At 34.9% G+C, this 13,958-nt stretch overlaps 1 protein-coding gene and 1 non-coding gene across 6 annotated transcripts in view; both read left to right on the top strand.

Moving 5' to 3' along the window:
- NUP107 (nucleoporin 107) overlaps nucleotides 1–13,958 on the top strand; it is a 48,067-nt gene that overhangs the window by 28,003 nt on the left and 6,106 nt on the right. For 3 of the 5 annotated variants that reach the window (XM_086400085.1, XM_086400084.1, XM_086400086.1), the window contains 14 exons: nucleotides 996–1,086; nucleotides 1,231–1,307; nucleotides 3,407–3,466; nucleotides 4,217–4,362; nucleotides 4,489–4,537; nucleotides 8,376–8,445; nucleotides 8,750–8,868; nucleotides 9,568–9,606; nucleotides 9,926–10,076; nucleotides 10,399–10,511; nucleotides 11,125–11,227; nucleotides 11,813–11,973; nucleotides 12,592–12,717; nucleotides 13,097–13,210. In XM_086400085.1, coding sequence (XP_086256211.1) covers nucleotides 996–1,086; nucleotides 1,231–1,307; nucleotides 3,407–3,466; nucleotides 4,217–4,362; nucleotides 4,489–4,537; nucleotides 8,376–8,445; nucleotides 8,750–8,868; nucleotides 9,568–9,606; nucleotides 9,926–10,076; nucleotides 10,399–10,511; nucleotides 11,125–11,227; nucleotides 11,813–11,973; nucleotides 12,592–12,717; nucleotides 13,097–13,210 — 1,419 coding nt within the window. The remainder of the gene's footprint in view (nucleotides 1–995; nucleotides 1,087–1,230; nucleotides 1,308–3,406; nucleotides 3,467–4,216; nucleotides 4,363–4,488; nucleotides 4,538–8,375; nucleotides 8,446–8,749; nucleotides 8,869–9,567; nucleotides 9,607–9,925; nucleotides 10,077–10,398; nucleotides 10,512–11,124; nucleotides 11,228–11,812; nucleotides 11,974–12,591; nucleotides 12,718–13,096; nucleotides 13,211–13,958) is intronic. The other 2 variants (XR_015163807.1, XR_015163806.1) reach the window with 1 other exon arrangement.
- Nucleotides 7,495–7,626, top strand: LOC147371867 (small nucleolar RNA SNORA38). Its single transcript, XR_015164977.1, has one exon. It is a non-coding gene; the product is annotated as a small nucleolar RNA SNORA38 (small nucleolar RNA).

The following is a 13,958-nucleotide window of genomic DNA, read 5'->3' as shown; positions in this document are numbered from 1 at the left end:
CATAACATACCAAATATTTTAAAAATATTTTTCCATGTTGCTACACTGTAGCTTTAATTATAGCTTTTATTACTTTTATGAACCATAAATTCAAAATATGTTTGGAGTATTATGCTTTTTAACTGGTTGTATTAATCAGATTCTGTAGGTTCAAATGATAGAAACCTAACTCAGATTACTTACAAGCAGGGAATTGATTGGTTCCTGGAACAGAGAAGTGTAGAGCGTTATATCTGGCAGGATCCCGGGACTCAGAAGATGTCATTAGATACTGTCCAGGCTCTTGACCCTGCATCCTCTCAGTGATTTCATTCTCAAGAAGCCATTTGTGTCGATAACAGCCACCAGCAGCTCCATCCTTATCTTCCTGCAAGCGAACAACCCTAGCAAAAGGACTGTCTCTTTCCCAGTATCTCTGGCAAGAGTCCTAGGAGTGATTCTTGTTAGATCACATGCCTAATGGTTGAGTTCAGAGGTGGAATCATATGATCTACTCAAACCATGTGAACTAAATGGGGGAGAGATGGTTCCTGAAGAGATTCTGGACCAACAAACATGTGTCTTATCTCAGTGGTTCATCAGGTGCATCTGATTGGTCACATTTAACATAAAGACATATCATGGTTATGGCCTGAATGATCAGTAGCACCCCTGTCATTATAGAGACTAACTATTTTTACATAAATCAGGGGTCATCAACCTTCTTAACCCATTTGTCTTTAGCAGAACTAAATGCTTGCGGGCACCATGAGCATCTAGTGGTGAGCCCAAAATCAAAGAGCAAAAGGATTATTAGGGAAAGAAAGATAGGGACCACAGAAAGACATGCATGTGTGAAGTGTCATTACTAATTTGTCTACACCGTCCTTTTGTGACATCTGTGCCGTAAGTTATATAATCCTTTGTTAAATCACTTATATTTTTCTACAAAGCACACGTATTTCTTTGGTACTGCGTTGGTTATATGGCCAACCATCTTTTTCTTGTTTCTAAAGGCACAGCGACTCTGCAAACGCTGTGGCCAGGCATGGAGAGCTGCAACACTTGAAGGCTGGAAACTCTATCATGACCCCAATGTTAATGGAGGTATTTTAATAGATTTTATTCTGAAAGTTGGGATATATTTAACTGTAAATAGCAATTTTGTGAAGTATAGCTTTTGTTTTTAGAAATTATTGAAGTAAGATATCATTTTAAACTGTAAACTTTATTTCTTTTACTATTTTATAGGAACAGAATTAGAACCTGTTGAAGGGAATCCATATAGATGCATTTGGAAAATAAGTTGTTGGAGAATGGCAGAAGATGTAAGATATAATAAAATATTTACTGATACTGATTTTTACTTTTAATACATGGAAGGCCTGCTGAAAATGCTGTGGAATTTTGAGAATAGTTAAGAACTAAAGTTCCTGTTTTTTAAAACTTTCAATCAGACTGAAGAATAGGGTAGGCTTTATTAATCAGAGGCTCAGAGTATAAAGCGTCTGCCTTCAATGCGGGAGACCTGGGTTCAATCCCTGGGTCGGGAAGATCCCCTGGAGAAGGAAATGGCAACCCACTCCAGTATTCTTGCCTGGAGAATCCCATGGACAGAGGAGCTTGGTGGGCTACAGTCCACGGGGTCACAAAGAGTTGGACACAACTGAGCAACTTCACTTTCACATTCAGACACTGAGTACTAAGAGTTAAGTGCTGAAATAAGACAAAAATACCAAAAAAAAAGAAAGAGTAGCAAATGAAGTCACAGAATAAGCACTAGGCTGGGTTCCCAAGAGAGCACTGAATCGATCTTTTAAAAATTTGAGTTGTTGGTCATGAAAAACAGAGGAGGGAATTCTAAATAGGATGCCTAGGTTGGGAAAACTCAAGGGAAGGCAGGTGTGTCAGGTTGGAGCAGAAAGCTCACGAAAGGAAATATTGTCATTTCTGTTGTGACATGACCCAGGCATTCCTAGCAGTCATTGCAGCAGGGCAAATGGTGCAGAAAATCCAGAGCTTTGAGGGAAAATGGAGTTAAGAGCACAGTACTCAAAAACCATCAGTAATGCTTAAAAAGAGAAAAACTTAATAAAAGCCACACAGTTTCACTCTGTTAAATAAACAGGAAATACATAAGTAACTGCAATAAATAGGCAGTTTACCTTAAAAAAGAACTGGAGTTTGCTTGTGGTACTGGATATCAGAGGGTTGCAGCTTGTGAGTTACTGAGAAGTGATAGGAGGTTGCTATCTGAAGTCAAACAAAATTGTAACAATTGATGCAAAAGGATTTAATTTAACACACACCTGGACAGCCCAGGGGGCTGATAGATGTTTGAGGAGTGTCAGTTTTGTGTATTTCTAAGTGGCTTGGTTCAGTTAGGTGTTGTTTCCTGTATTCAACCAGTGTTTCTTGTGGATGAAATTGTGCATAAAGAAATGGGAAGTTTGTATTATGTTCAAATTGTTCCTTGATAAATCAATTGCATTGGAACAAATTCACATTTTCAAAACAAGCACTGTAGCCGAACTGACTAGGCAGGCAGTGGTGATCCTCAAATGCTGCTCTAAGATGAGTGAAAAAGATTAAGAGCAGGCAATGGTGGTCCTCAAATGTTGCTCCAAGGAATGGGAACTTTGTACCGTAGATAGTAGTGAACCATCTAAACCTTGAGGGCACGTGACAGCAGTACTTTAAGAAGATTAGCATGGCAGTGGAAAATAGGCTTAAAATTGAATGAACTAAAGACTGAGAAACTAGTTAGAAGCCTGTCAGAATTATTCAGACACTAAGAAATAAGGGCCTGTCCTAGGTTACTTTGGCGAGTAGAAAAGAAAGGAACAATTTTGGTCAGGACCAGAAACTGGAAATAGAAGGCAGAGGAAGACTCAATTATGTAGTGAGAGTCTCTGAAGTCTCTTGTTTGGATGATGAGAAAACAGGAAATGTCATTAATAGAATCCAAAAGTAAAATGGGATAATTTGGTGAAAATAATTAATTCTGCTTAGGAATTTGATGCAAACTGGTACATGTCAGGCTCCAAGGGCCTTGTTTGATGTTCTTAGAACAGTATCAGGTAGTGTTAGGTATTTAGAAATTTTATAGGAGAAAACATCTATGCGGATTCTATCTGGAATAAAATTTGACTATAAAATAATCAAAGCATCCATTAGAGTTGAATCTGCTTTCACTCTGTATTTGAAATTTAGCTGTTTGACTTTTCTGGAAGATTTCATTATTGACTACATCAAACTAAGGGATCCTTCCTTCTTAGTCCCCTAGGAGATCTTTTACTAAAGTTTAGAAACTGTTCGGGAACAAATAAGTTCAGTTTAGAAGATACTGCAGAATTCCAGATTATGAAAAAAATTGACATACTGAGATAAACAGTAGTTAATTTTATTTATATTCATTGTATTTCAGGAGCTTTTTAATAGATATGAGAGAGCAATTTATGCAGCTCTAAGTGGGAATCTCAAGCAGGTATGCAATGTATCTTAATCTTTTTTCCTATGGAATGGAATCAGCTGAATAAAATATTCTAATATAGTAATCATATAAGCTTAAGCTAGTTTCTAAGAATAGCAGTGATAAGATTATTATGAAATAGAATGGTAACTTGAGCTACTTAATTTGATGTATCCCGTATACCATATGATGTTTTAATCTGTGCAGTCAGACTTCAGTTTCTCAAAATTGTAAATATAATTACAATACACATTTATAACTTTTGTTACCATAGCTTTATCCAGAAATGTGTCACCAAGGCACAGTATGACTTTGAATTGTCTCACGTATGTGTGCTTCTCACAACCCCCTCGATCCCCTACATTTTATAGCTATTTTGAGGGATGTTATTTTAATTAGTTGAAACCCATCTTATATCAGCATGGAAAATTGATGCTATAAGAGTCCAGACTTCTTAGAAGATGTGGCTTGAGGGATCTCCCTGATGGTGGTTAAGACTCTGCGCTTCCACTATAGGAGCTGCTGGTTCCATCCCACTGTTTCCATGTGGGAACTAAGATCCCACATGCTGCCCACTGTGCCCCTCCACCAAAAAAAGTTGTGGTTTGGGGAGAAGTTGGAGACACAGGGTTATTTGGTGTGATAGTTTATAATCCATATGTTTTATGTTATTATAGTGATTTTATAGTTCACATCAAGAGGTTCTGCTGCTTTTCCTTTTTTTGTTGACTGTGTCTGCACGTTTCTCTTTTGGAACGGGTGAAGCTGCTTCCTGTCTGTGACAGCTGGGAGGACACAGTGTGGGCCTACTTTAGGGTGATGGTGGACAGTCTGGTCGAACAGGAGATCAGGACATCGGTCATGACTCTGGATGAAACTGAAGAACTCCCTAGAGAATATTTGGAAGCAAAGTGAGTCTGTTGGCTTTTTTTTCATCATGAGGATTTGTAGTATGCGCTAAAGTTTTATTCTATAGTCTTTGTTCATATTATATATTAATGTTACTTTATCCGTTTTCTTGATTTTTCTTTCAAAAGTTGGACCTTAGAAAAGGTTTTTGAAGAACTTCAAGCTACTGATAAAAAGGTAAATATTAATGTTTCAGGATAATTGGAATCGGAAACTAAATGTTACATTGTTGTGTACTGTAGCTGAAAGGCACAAAAGTATGTGGAATCTTGTTATATTCTCTCTTTCTTTCCTCACAGCTTATTCAAGTAAGAGATTGCTTTGAAAGGAAGAAATTTAATTGCATATTTAAATGATATATCATTTCTGTTTATTTGGTTTAGAATTTATTTCATTGAAATATATGGCATGCATGTAGGCTAGTTCATTTCTTTCTTCTTGAAAAATTAAATTGGAATGGAAAGTTAACAAAACTTTATTTTCCTAGATCTCAAAATAATCTAGTATTTTTTAAAGTAATATTCTTAAAACTTTTAAAAAATGACCTTAGTATATACTTGTAACAAAATAATCTAAAAATGTATTATATAAGACCTTTATAAAATTTCCTCCCAGCCTCTTTTTGATTATTCTCATTCACTGAGATGATAAAACATGGATATGTATCCTTTGTATCCTTCTCCACACTCTTAGAAATATATGTAGATATTCCAATATAGGATTTTAGTTTTTGAGGTTGTTTTTCGTGTCATTCTACCTGCATTCGTTTATGGCTCCCTCCTTTGCCCCACCCCCTCCACCCCTGTTTAATGAGACTGTCTTTGAGTTAATGCATATAAATTTAACAACCTAACTTATTATTTTTAATAGGTATATAATATTCTATAGAATTATATATCCTTTTTTAATCATTCCCCTTTTGGTAATCATTTGGGTTACTTCTAGCATTGCAATGAATGTTCTTGTTAGTCTTATTTATGCTTATCTACGAGTCCTGTTTCTTTACAATAAGTTTTCTGAAAGCAGGGCTGCTGAGTTAAAGGGTATATGTATTTTACATTAATTCCCCGGTTGTAGCAATTAATTCATATTCCTACAAATAATTTATTGATATGGCCATTTCCCTGCCTTATCACTAGCCTCACATGTCATACTTTGTTTTTGCCAACCCATCAGATGAGGTGGGAAGTAGAAACTCACTGTTCTTCTCATATTTCCCTGTCTATTCATAAGGCTGAGCAAGTTTTCCTGTGTTTATTGACCATTTTTGAATTTCCTACTTAGAACTTTCACTAATTTTTTTGTTGAATTTTATCTTTTCCTTTTTATTGTATAAGATCTCTTTGTATAGTGAAAAAAAGTTACTTTCTCTATCAAATTTTTCTTTTTTTTAAATCAGTCTGTTTTGGAGATTCTAGGAAATGAAAATAAGTCATTTTATTTTCCAGCAAATGAAAGTCAAGGAATAAATACAAATCTAAAAAGAGGGGAACATTTACATATGATAAAAGTATAAATCTAGAAAATTTGTGACTCAATAAGTTACTATAATTAAGAGCATTTTTAAAGTATCTAAATTCAAGATAAAGTTATGAAAAAATTATAGCCTTTTTGTACTTGCTACAGCTAGTAAGAAAAGGATTTCGGTTCAGTTCAGTCACTCAGTCGTGTCTGACTCTTTGTGACTCCATCAACTGCAGCACACCAGGCCTGACTGTCCATCACCAACTCCTGGAGCCTACCCAAACTCATATCCATTGAGTTGGTGATGCCATCCAGCCATCTCATCCTCTGTCGTCCCCTTTTCCTCCTGCCCTCAATCTTTCCCAGCATCAGGGTCTTTTCAAATGAGTCAGCTCTTCGCATCAGATTGCCAGAGTATTGGAGTTTCAGCTTCAGCATCAGTCCTTCCAATGAACACCCAGGACTGATCTCCTTTAGGATAGACTGGTTGCATCTCCTTGCAGTCTCTTGCAGGGACTCTCAAGAGTCTTTTTCTAACACCACAGTTCAAAAGCATCAATTCTTCGGTGTTCAGCTTTCTTTATAGTCCAACTCTCACATCCATACATGACTACTGGAAAAACCATAGCCTCGACTAGATGGACCTTTGTTGGCAAAGTTAATGTTTCTGCTTTTGAATACGCTATCTAAGTTGGTCATTACTTTCCTTCCAAGGAGTAAGCGTCCTTTAATTTCATGGCTGCAATCACCATCTACAGTAATTTTAGAGCCCCCCAAAATAAAGTCAGCCACTGTTTTCACTGTTTCTCCATCTATTTGCCATGAAGTGATGGGACCGGATGCCATGATCTTAGTTTTCTGAATGTTGAGCTTTAAGCCAACTTTTTCACTCTCCTCTTTGACTTTGATTAAGAGGCTGTTTAGTTCTTCTTCGCTTTCTGCCATAAGGGTGGTATCATCTGCATATCTGAGGTGATAGTTTTCCTGGCAATCTTGATTCCAGCTTGTGCTTCCTCCAGCCCAATGTTTCTCATGATGTACTCTGCATGTAAGTTAAATATCCCCCCAAAGTCTCATTTAAATTACTGACCGAAACTGTAAGATGCCTAGGAATAAATAGCCAAGGGTTTGAGTACCTCCATAAAAAACTATAGAATCTTATTGAAAGACACAAATAAATAGATTTAGCAGATTCCTGGATGAGATGATTTGTTGTTAATATCAGTCATTCCAAAGTTAACATTGAAACCTATTGCTTTGGGGTATTATTTCTGGACAGAAAATTTCCATGTAAAAGAGTAAGTGAGAATAGAAATAAGATTTAGAAAAGAATAGTAGTTATGTGTTCCTTAATAATAAAATAATAAAAAGATTTAATAAAACAGAATGGAATTGGCACAGGAATAAATAGATCATCAGAACATAAAAGTCTGTATTAGATTCAAATATATATGAGAACCTAATAAAGGACAGATGACCTTTCCTTTCAGACAAAGAGGGGTGGTTTATTTACATATATGGTATGGACATAATTGATTTTCCATCTGAAATAAAACAAAGCTAGATCTCTGTCTCGTGACATGCATTACAGTCAGTTCCAGGTGGAGCAAATATTTGTAAAAAAGACAGAAAGACTGCTGGAAGAAAATTTAGACAAATAAAAATTAAAACCCTCCTACAAAGGCAGGTCTATGGTTTCCTATCTTTTGGACACATAAGAACTGGAGGCAAGGAAATGTGGATTTGGAGAAGTCTGGTGCCAGCTTCCTTGCTGCAAGCTCAAGATTAACCATCCCACATAGAAAAAAAAAAAATTGACCAAAAATATAGGAATTATTTTCTTTAGGAAAAAAATCTAACAGCAGGTAACTTGTAAATTTTTTCTACTCTGTGCCTAATCACTATTTTGATGGATTTTATTGGTGCCATTTGCAGATGAATGCTTTCAAAGACCACTGTTTATGTTGAAGGAAATCTTATAGTTTATTTTGCTTTGGTCACCTGTCCCCTTCTCTTCTGGTTCACCATGGATGGTCAAGGAAAACAGTAAAATACATTAATACAAATAAAAGTTTCATAACATTCACAGAGATTAAATTGTTTTATCACAGTTCTCTGTTTCAAAAAATAATGTTCAACCTTGAGTCCCAATGGCAGTATCTTTCTCATACTTTATTTAAGTTTCCTAATACCCTTCATTTCTAGCTTTTTCTTTGTCTGAATGCACGTGTGCTAAGTGGCTTCAGTCGTGTCTGACTCTTTGCGTCCCCATGGACTGTAGCCTGCCAGGCTCCTCTGTCCCTGGGATTCTCCAGGCAAGAGTACTGGTGTGGGTTGTCATGCCCTGCTCCAGGAGATCCTCCTGACCCGGGAATCGAACCCATGTCTCCTGTGGCTCCTGAGTTGCAGGGTGATTGTTTTACTGCTGAGCCACCGGGGAAGCCCTTTGTTTGTATATGTTCCTTCAACACTTTATGTTTTTAGCTTACCAATGAGTATATGCTACAGAATGACCATAATAAATTTATAGAAAATGTAAAAATTTTTTCAGAGAGTTCTAGAAGAGAATCAAGAACATTATCATATAGTTCAAAAATTCCTTATCCTGGGAGACATTGATGGTAAGATATATTTTATTTTACTTTGCATGAGTTCTTTGGTTTTTTAAAGTAATTTTCTAAAAAGTTATCAAAGCAGTGCATATGACTTACCACATCTTGTCATCTCTTTCAACCTATTTGACTGCAACTATATAATTTTTAGAAAATAAAGTTTTAATTTAATCCAGAGGCTGTTTTATATGGTAGTTCATAACAATAAGTGAATTGATAGAATGCTATATGAATATAATAAATGTCCTTGGATAGTGTTTATATCTCTTTTTTGATTTGTATCCATCTAAATCTTTGCTTTAATGGTTTGTAGGTTTGATGGATGAATTTAGCAAATGGCTTTCCAAAAGCAGGAACAGTCTACCTGGACACCTCCTCCGCTTCATGACTCACCTCATTTTGTTTTTCCGCACTCTGGGACTACAGACCAAAGTAAATAAAAATGAGCTGTATACTCTTCTCTGCAAGGCTGACGCTTCATACATCTATTGTCAGGAAAACATGCTACTTTGGGGTTTTGTTTTCTAGAAATGGTGACCATAGTCTCACATTGTCGCTCAGTGATAACTCACTGCAGATGACTCATTAATGTTCTAATCTGTGAGTACAGAGTGCTGATGGTTACCTAGTTTGGAGACAGTTTATAACTTCAGTCCTCATCAGTACCCAACTCTAAATCAACCAGCTAAGCTAACTGAACCAGACTAAGTTTTCTGTGGGGTTTTAAACCTTTGTTTTCTTTCTTTCTCTTCTGTCCTAAATGATTGGTAACATTTTGGGCAGAGTATGCATAGAAGGCAGAATGATGTAGTAGTTGAAAGCTGGGGTTTTGGATTAAAAATCTTGGATTCACATCTTACTCAGAAGCTTCTAGTGGTGTAAATCTGGGTAAATAAAATCTCTTTAAGTCTTACTTTCTTCCTCTGAAATGTAAACAACAATAGTAATTACTCACAAAGAGTTAGGGTAAGTTAATACAAGAAATTTGTTAAGCAGTTAGCCTGGCATGTAGTAATTGCTCAGTGGTAAATACTAAAAATCATTATGGCGGGATTTTTATTAAATATATTGGTGGTACATATAAACAGCTGTATTTATAATTTAATTATATCTTTTTTTTTTCCTATGAAGGAAGAAATTTCCATTGATGTTTTAAAGACATACATACAGGTAAATTCTAGTAAAACAGGTAAAATCAAACCCACAGTTTGATTCTTTTTTTTCCTTTGACTATTTTAATGAAAACATAAATCAGAATGATAGTATTTTAATATCTAGTGGCAGAAAGGTTATCAAAATACATAAATATCTTAATTATCATAAACACTTTCTTTTGGAATTTTAAATTAATCCTGTTTAGCAGTACAACTCTATGTCTGTATGCATCTCTCCTAAATATGTTTAAAATTTTGAATTGAATAATGCTGTTATTCCTAGAACTTGCTTTATTATTGACATATTAACATTTTGATCTTTTTCTATTTTTCAGCTTTTAATAAATGAGAAACATACAAATCTCATAGCATTTTATACCTGTCATTTGCCTCAAGACCTTGCTGTTGCCCAGTATGCATTGTTTTTGGAAGGTGTTACAGAGTTTGAACAGCGCCACCATTGCCTGGAGCTGGCTAAAGAGGCAGGTAAAAATGGAAGGCTTCACCTGTTGGGCTCTGTAGGCAGATTATCATTTTGTCTTAGTAACATATATCCTTCTAGTTTTAAATCCTGTTTTCTCTTGAGAGGAAAAGAAGGAATGAAATTTTCAATGAAATTCTGTTTTGGAATGAAATAACTTATACTGTATCTTGTGTAAAATATATTTTAATTTTGGCATTTTCTTTTATAATTTCTTTCATATTTTAATGAATTGTTATCCCAGATTTACTGAATCATTGTGATTATTTAAAGAATATTAGTGTGAATGATTAATTCTTGTTTTCATCCTTTCAAAAAATTCTTTAGATTTGGATATTGCAGCTATAACAAAAACTGTAGTTGAGAATATTCGAAAGAAAGATGATGGTGAATTCAGTCATCATGACCTGTCCCCAGCACTGGATACGGGTACTACTGAGGTAATATGAGGGTAAAAGAAGTGTATTATGTAACTGAATAATCCCTCATGTTCAGCTTTTTCTAAATGTCTACTTTAAAATACTCTGGCTTCTTTCTTTTTTTAAGAATTTTTCTTTGTTAGCCAAGTTATGAAAATTGACAGCAAACTTAAGGTCTGTGTAAGGAATTGCTTAGTAGTAGTTATATGTTAAAGGAAGCTTCTTTAATAGTAAAAACTTGAGCATTGAATTTTTACTCATCAGATTATTCTAGATACTTGATCAGTTAACTAATTTTTATGTAGTTTACTTATTCCTTATTTTCAGAAAAGAATAGAAAGTTTTATCTAGGAAAGAAAAAGCTGTAGAATAGCACTTAAAGGAGTCATAATTAAATTGGTGGCATATCAGATATATAATTCCAGACTGACAGTCCAGTAAGTTTTTTCTATAATTTAATAGAGAGCTATTAAATGTGAAAATAAACTAAGAAAAGCTATTTTCTTTAGTAATTTTGTATAACCTGAAGGAAAATATTCATTAGTAGTACAGATGTAAGCCAATTCTATTAATGTGCAGAATATCTTAGGAAAAAAGCACAATTGACATTTTTTTTTTCCAATTAAATGAATAGGAAGACCGATTAAAAATTGATGTAATTGACTGGTTGGTATTCGACCCAGCACAGAGAGCAGAAGCACTGAAACAAGGCAATGCGATAATGAGGAAATTCTTGGGTATGCTCTATTTTATATTCTTTTTTCAAAGTTTTTTTTTCTGTTCTTAAATTTTGTTGTTTTTCTAACCCTTCCAGTAGGGTAAGGTACAAAATACCCACTCTTACGGCTGATATTGTGAAACAAAACATATTTAATAGTGACTTACTATGTCCCACTCAATTTTATATATAATCTCAAGGTTTTGAAAGATGGAATTTTTTTTTTAAGACAGTATGTAAAAGTAACTGTAGGATTTCCTGGTGATCCAGTGTTTAAGACTCCGTGTTTCATTGCAATGGATTTGGATTCAGTCCCTGGTTGGGGAAGTAAGATTTGGCATGCTCTGCAGTGCAGCCAAAAATTGAAATAAATAATGAAAACAAAAGTAATTACATTTAATTAATCCTTTATGTGACTGTCACACTGAAATAAGGAAAAGCCCAGCCATTAGGTAGAAAGATCACCCAAACCTTTAACAGAAGTACCTTGGGCCCTGAAATGGTTACAGGTCATTGTGAAAGTCACAGACTAATAATTTGACTGCTTTAGAAACTACTACACAGAAATCCATATATATTGGAAAACTATATATCTTTTTCACAGCCTCAAAGAAGCACGAAGCTGCAAAAGAAGTATTTGTGAAAATTCCTCAGGATTCAATAGCAGAGATCTATAACCAGTGGGAGGAACAAGGAATGGACAGCCCACTTCCTGCTGAAGATGATAATGCTATCCGAGAACATCTGTGCATCAGAGCTTACTTGGTGAGATTGTAGAGAAAACCATGAAGTGTCCTCCTTTATGATGACTTCCTGATTAACTCTCAAACCTTAAACTACTTTTTTGAAAAGTGGTGATTGACTTACTATCTTACCTCCCTTGTGACTCTGGGAATCACCGATCCCTAAGAACTTGGAAGTCCTGACCTTGTCTTCATGTGCGAGACCCTCTAATCATTGTTAACCAGCACACAATGTGTTCCTTAAGATTCTTTGAATTCTTAACTCAACTTTAGCATTTCTGCTTTTGGCAACAACTGAAAAAAAGCAAGATAATCTGTATTATGACTAAAATAACAACATACTCATTCAAAATTCATTCAATAAATAATGAAGTGATTAGCTAGGTTTTAGGACTAAGTCTGAATTTCTTTGCTTCCCTCTGGAAGCTAATAGGCTCATCAAGGACACGGATAAGCACGTGAATATCACAAACAAAATACTTATTCACTGTAATTTTTTTGTATAAAAAAGAAATATCGTACAATTTTATTTCTTAACTGCTGCAAAATTACTTCTAAGAACAAAATTTTTAAAAATTTTATTGAACATATGTGAAAAGTTTTCATTTTTTGTATTTTTCTATTTTACTTTACATTTTAGGAAGCCCATGAAACCTTTAATGAGTGGTTTAAGCATATGAATTCAGCTCCACAAAAACCTACTTTGACAACTCAAGCAACTTTTACTGAGAAAGTGGCTCATGAACACAAAGAAAAGAAATATGAAGTAAGTTAAATGTAGATGAGACATGTCTCATTGCATCTCAAAAATACAAGTCATATATGTAAGGAGATCATTTCTTCAACAGTTATATTCCTACTATAAGATAAGAGTTGATGTTCCTTATTACTGTTCTACTTTGAAGGAAGAAATCTGTTAGTTACCTTTTTGTAGATAATTAACCAAACATGAAACGTACCTTCAGGTGACAGTAGTGTTCATTTACATGGTAAACATTTTAGTCTTGTATTGAACTTCAATCTGTTGATGTTTATTTTGTATTTGGCTTACTGAATGTTAGTTCTTTAGAATGATGTTCCATATATGTACATCTTTGTACTTTGCAAATATAGTCCATTATATATCTGCCTTATATCTTTTCCAGATGGATTATGGTATTTGGAAAGGGCATTTGGATGCCCTAACTGCTGATGTGAAGGAAAAAATGTACAATGTCTTGTTGTTTGTTGATGGAGGGTGGATGGTGGATGTTAGAGAGGTAAGCTCTGTGCATTGTTTATAGCTAAAAGCAAAAACAAACAAGCTACATCTTTTTATTTAAACTTCTTTCTCTGAATAGGAGCAGTTACGGATCTTATATAACCTTTGTACTATATTATAACTGAACATCCCATAATTTAAGTCTAACCTGAAATACTAGTTAGGGAATATATGAATGTCTGATTCCTAGGTAAACTGTTTCTCCATATGTAATATGTTCACTCAGTATAGTATAGTAAAATCTAATTTTTAAAAATTCTGGACCCAAAATCAACTATTCATGTATTCAACTCCGTCTGTAGAGGTAAAGGTGAGTCTAGTAGAGTGAGTAAGACATACATAAAGCAGTGGCTCTTGCCTCTGAACTGTCCATTTAAGTGACCTGGAGAACTTTTAAACAGTACTGGGTTGATTCCATTAGTGGCTACCAGTGGGGAGAAGGAAGGAGAAGCAACATAGGGGTTGTGGGGTGGGAGGTACAAACCATTGGGTGTAAAGTAGGCTACGAGGACATATTGTACAACATGGGCAGTAAAGCCAGTATTTTGTAATAGCTAAATGGATTGTGACCTTTCAAGATTGTATTAAAACAAAAAAACCTTTTAAAGAGTCCCAAAAAGACATGACAATTAAATACAATATGTGATTCTGAACTGGATCCTGTGTTGGCGAAAAAAAGATGCTATAAAGGACAGTGTTGAGTCAGTGATGTTAAGGTATTATGTCACTGTTAAATTTTCTGAAGT

This window comes from Bos grunniens, chromosome 5 (genome assembly GCF_055505025.1).
Source record: "Bos grunniens cultivar Pamir isolate PY7600 chromosome 5, Bosgru_T2T1.0, whole genome shotgun sequence".
Taxonomy (NCBI): domain Eukaryota; kingdom Metazoa; phylum Chordata; class Mammalia; order Artiodactyla; family Bovidae; genus Bos; species Bos grunniens.
Note: the sequence above shows the minus strand (reverse complement) of the source record. Positions and strands in the feature narration are given on the sequence as shown.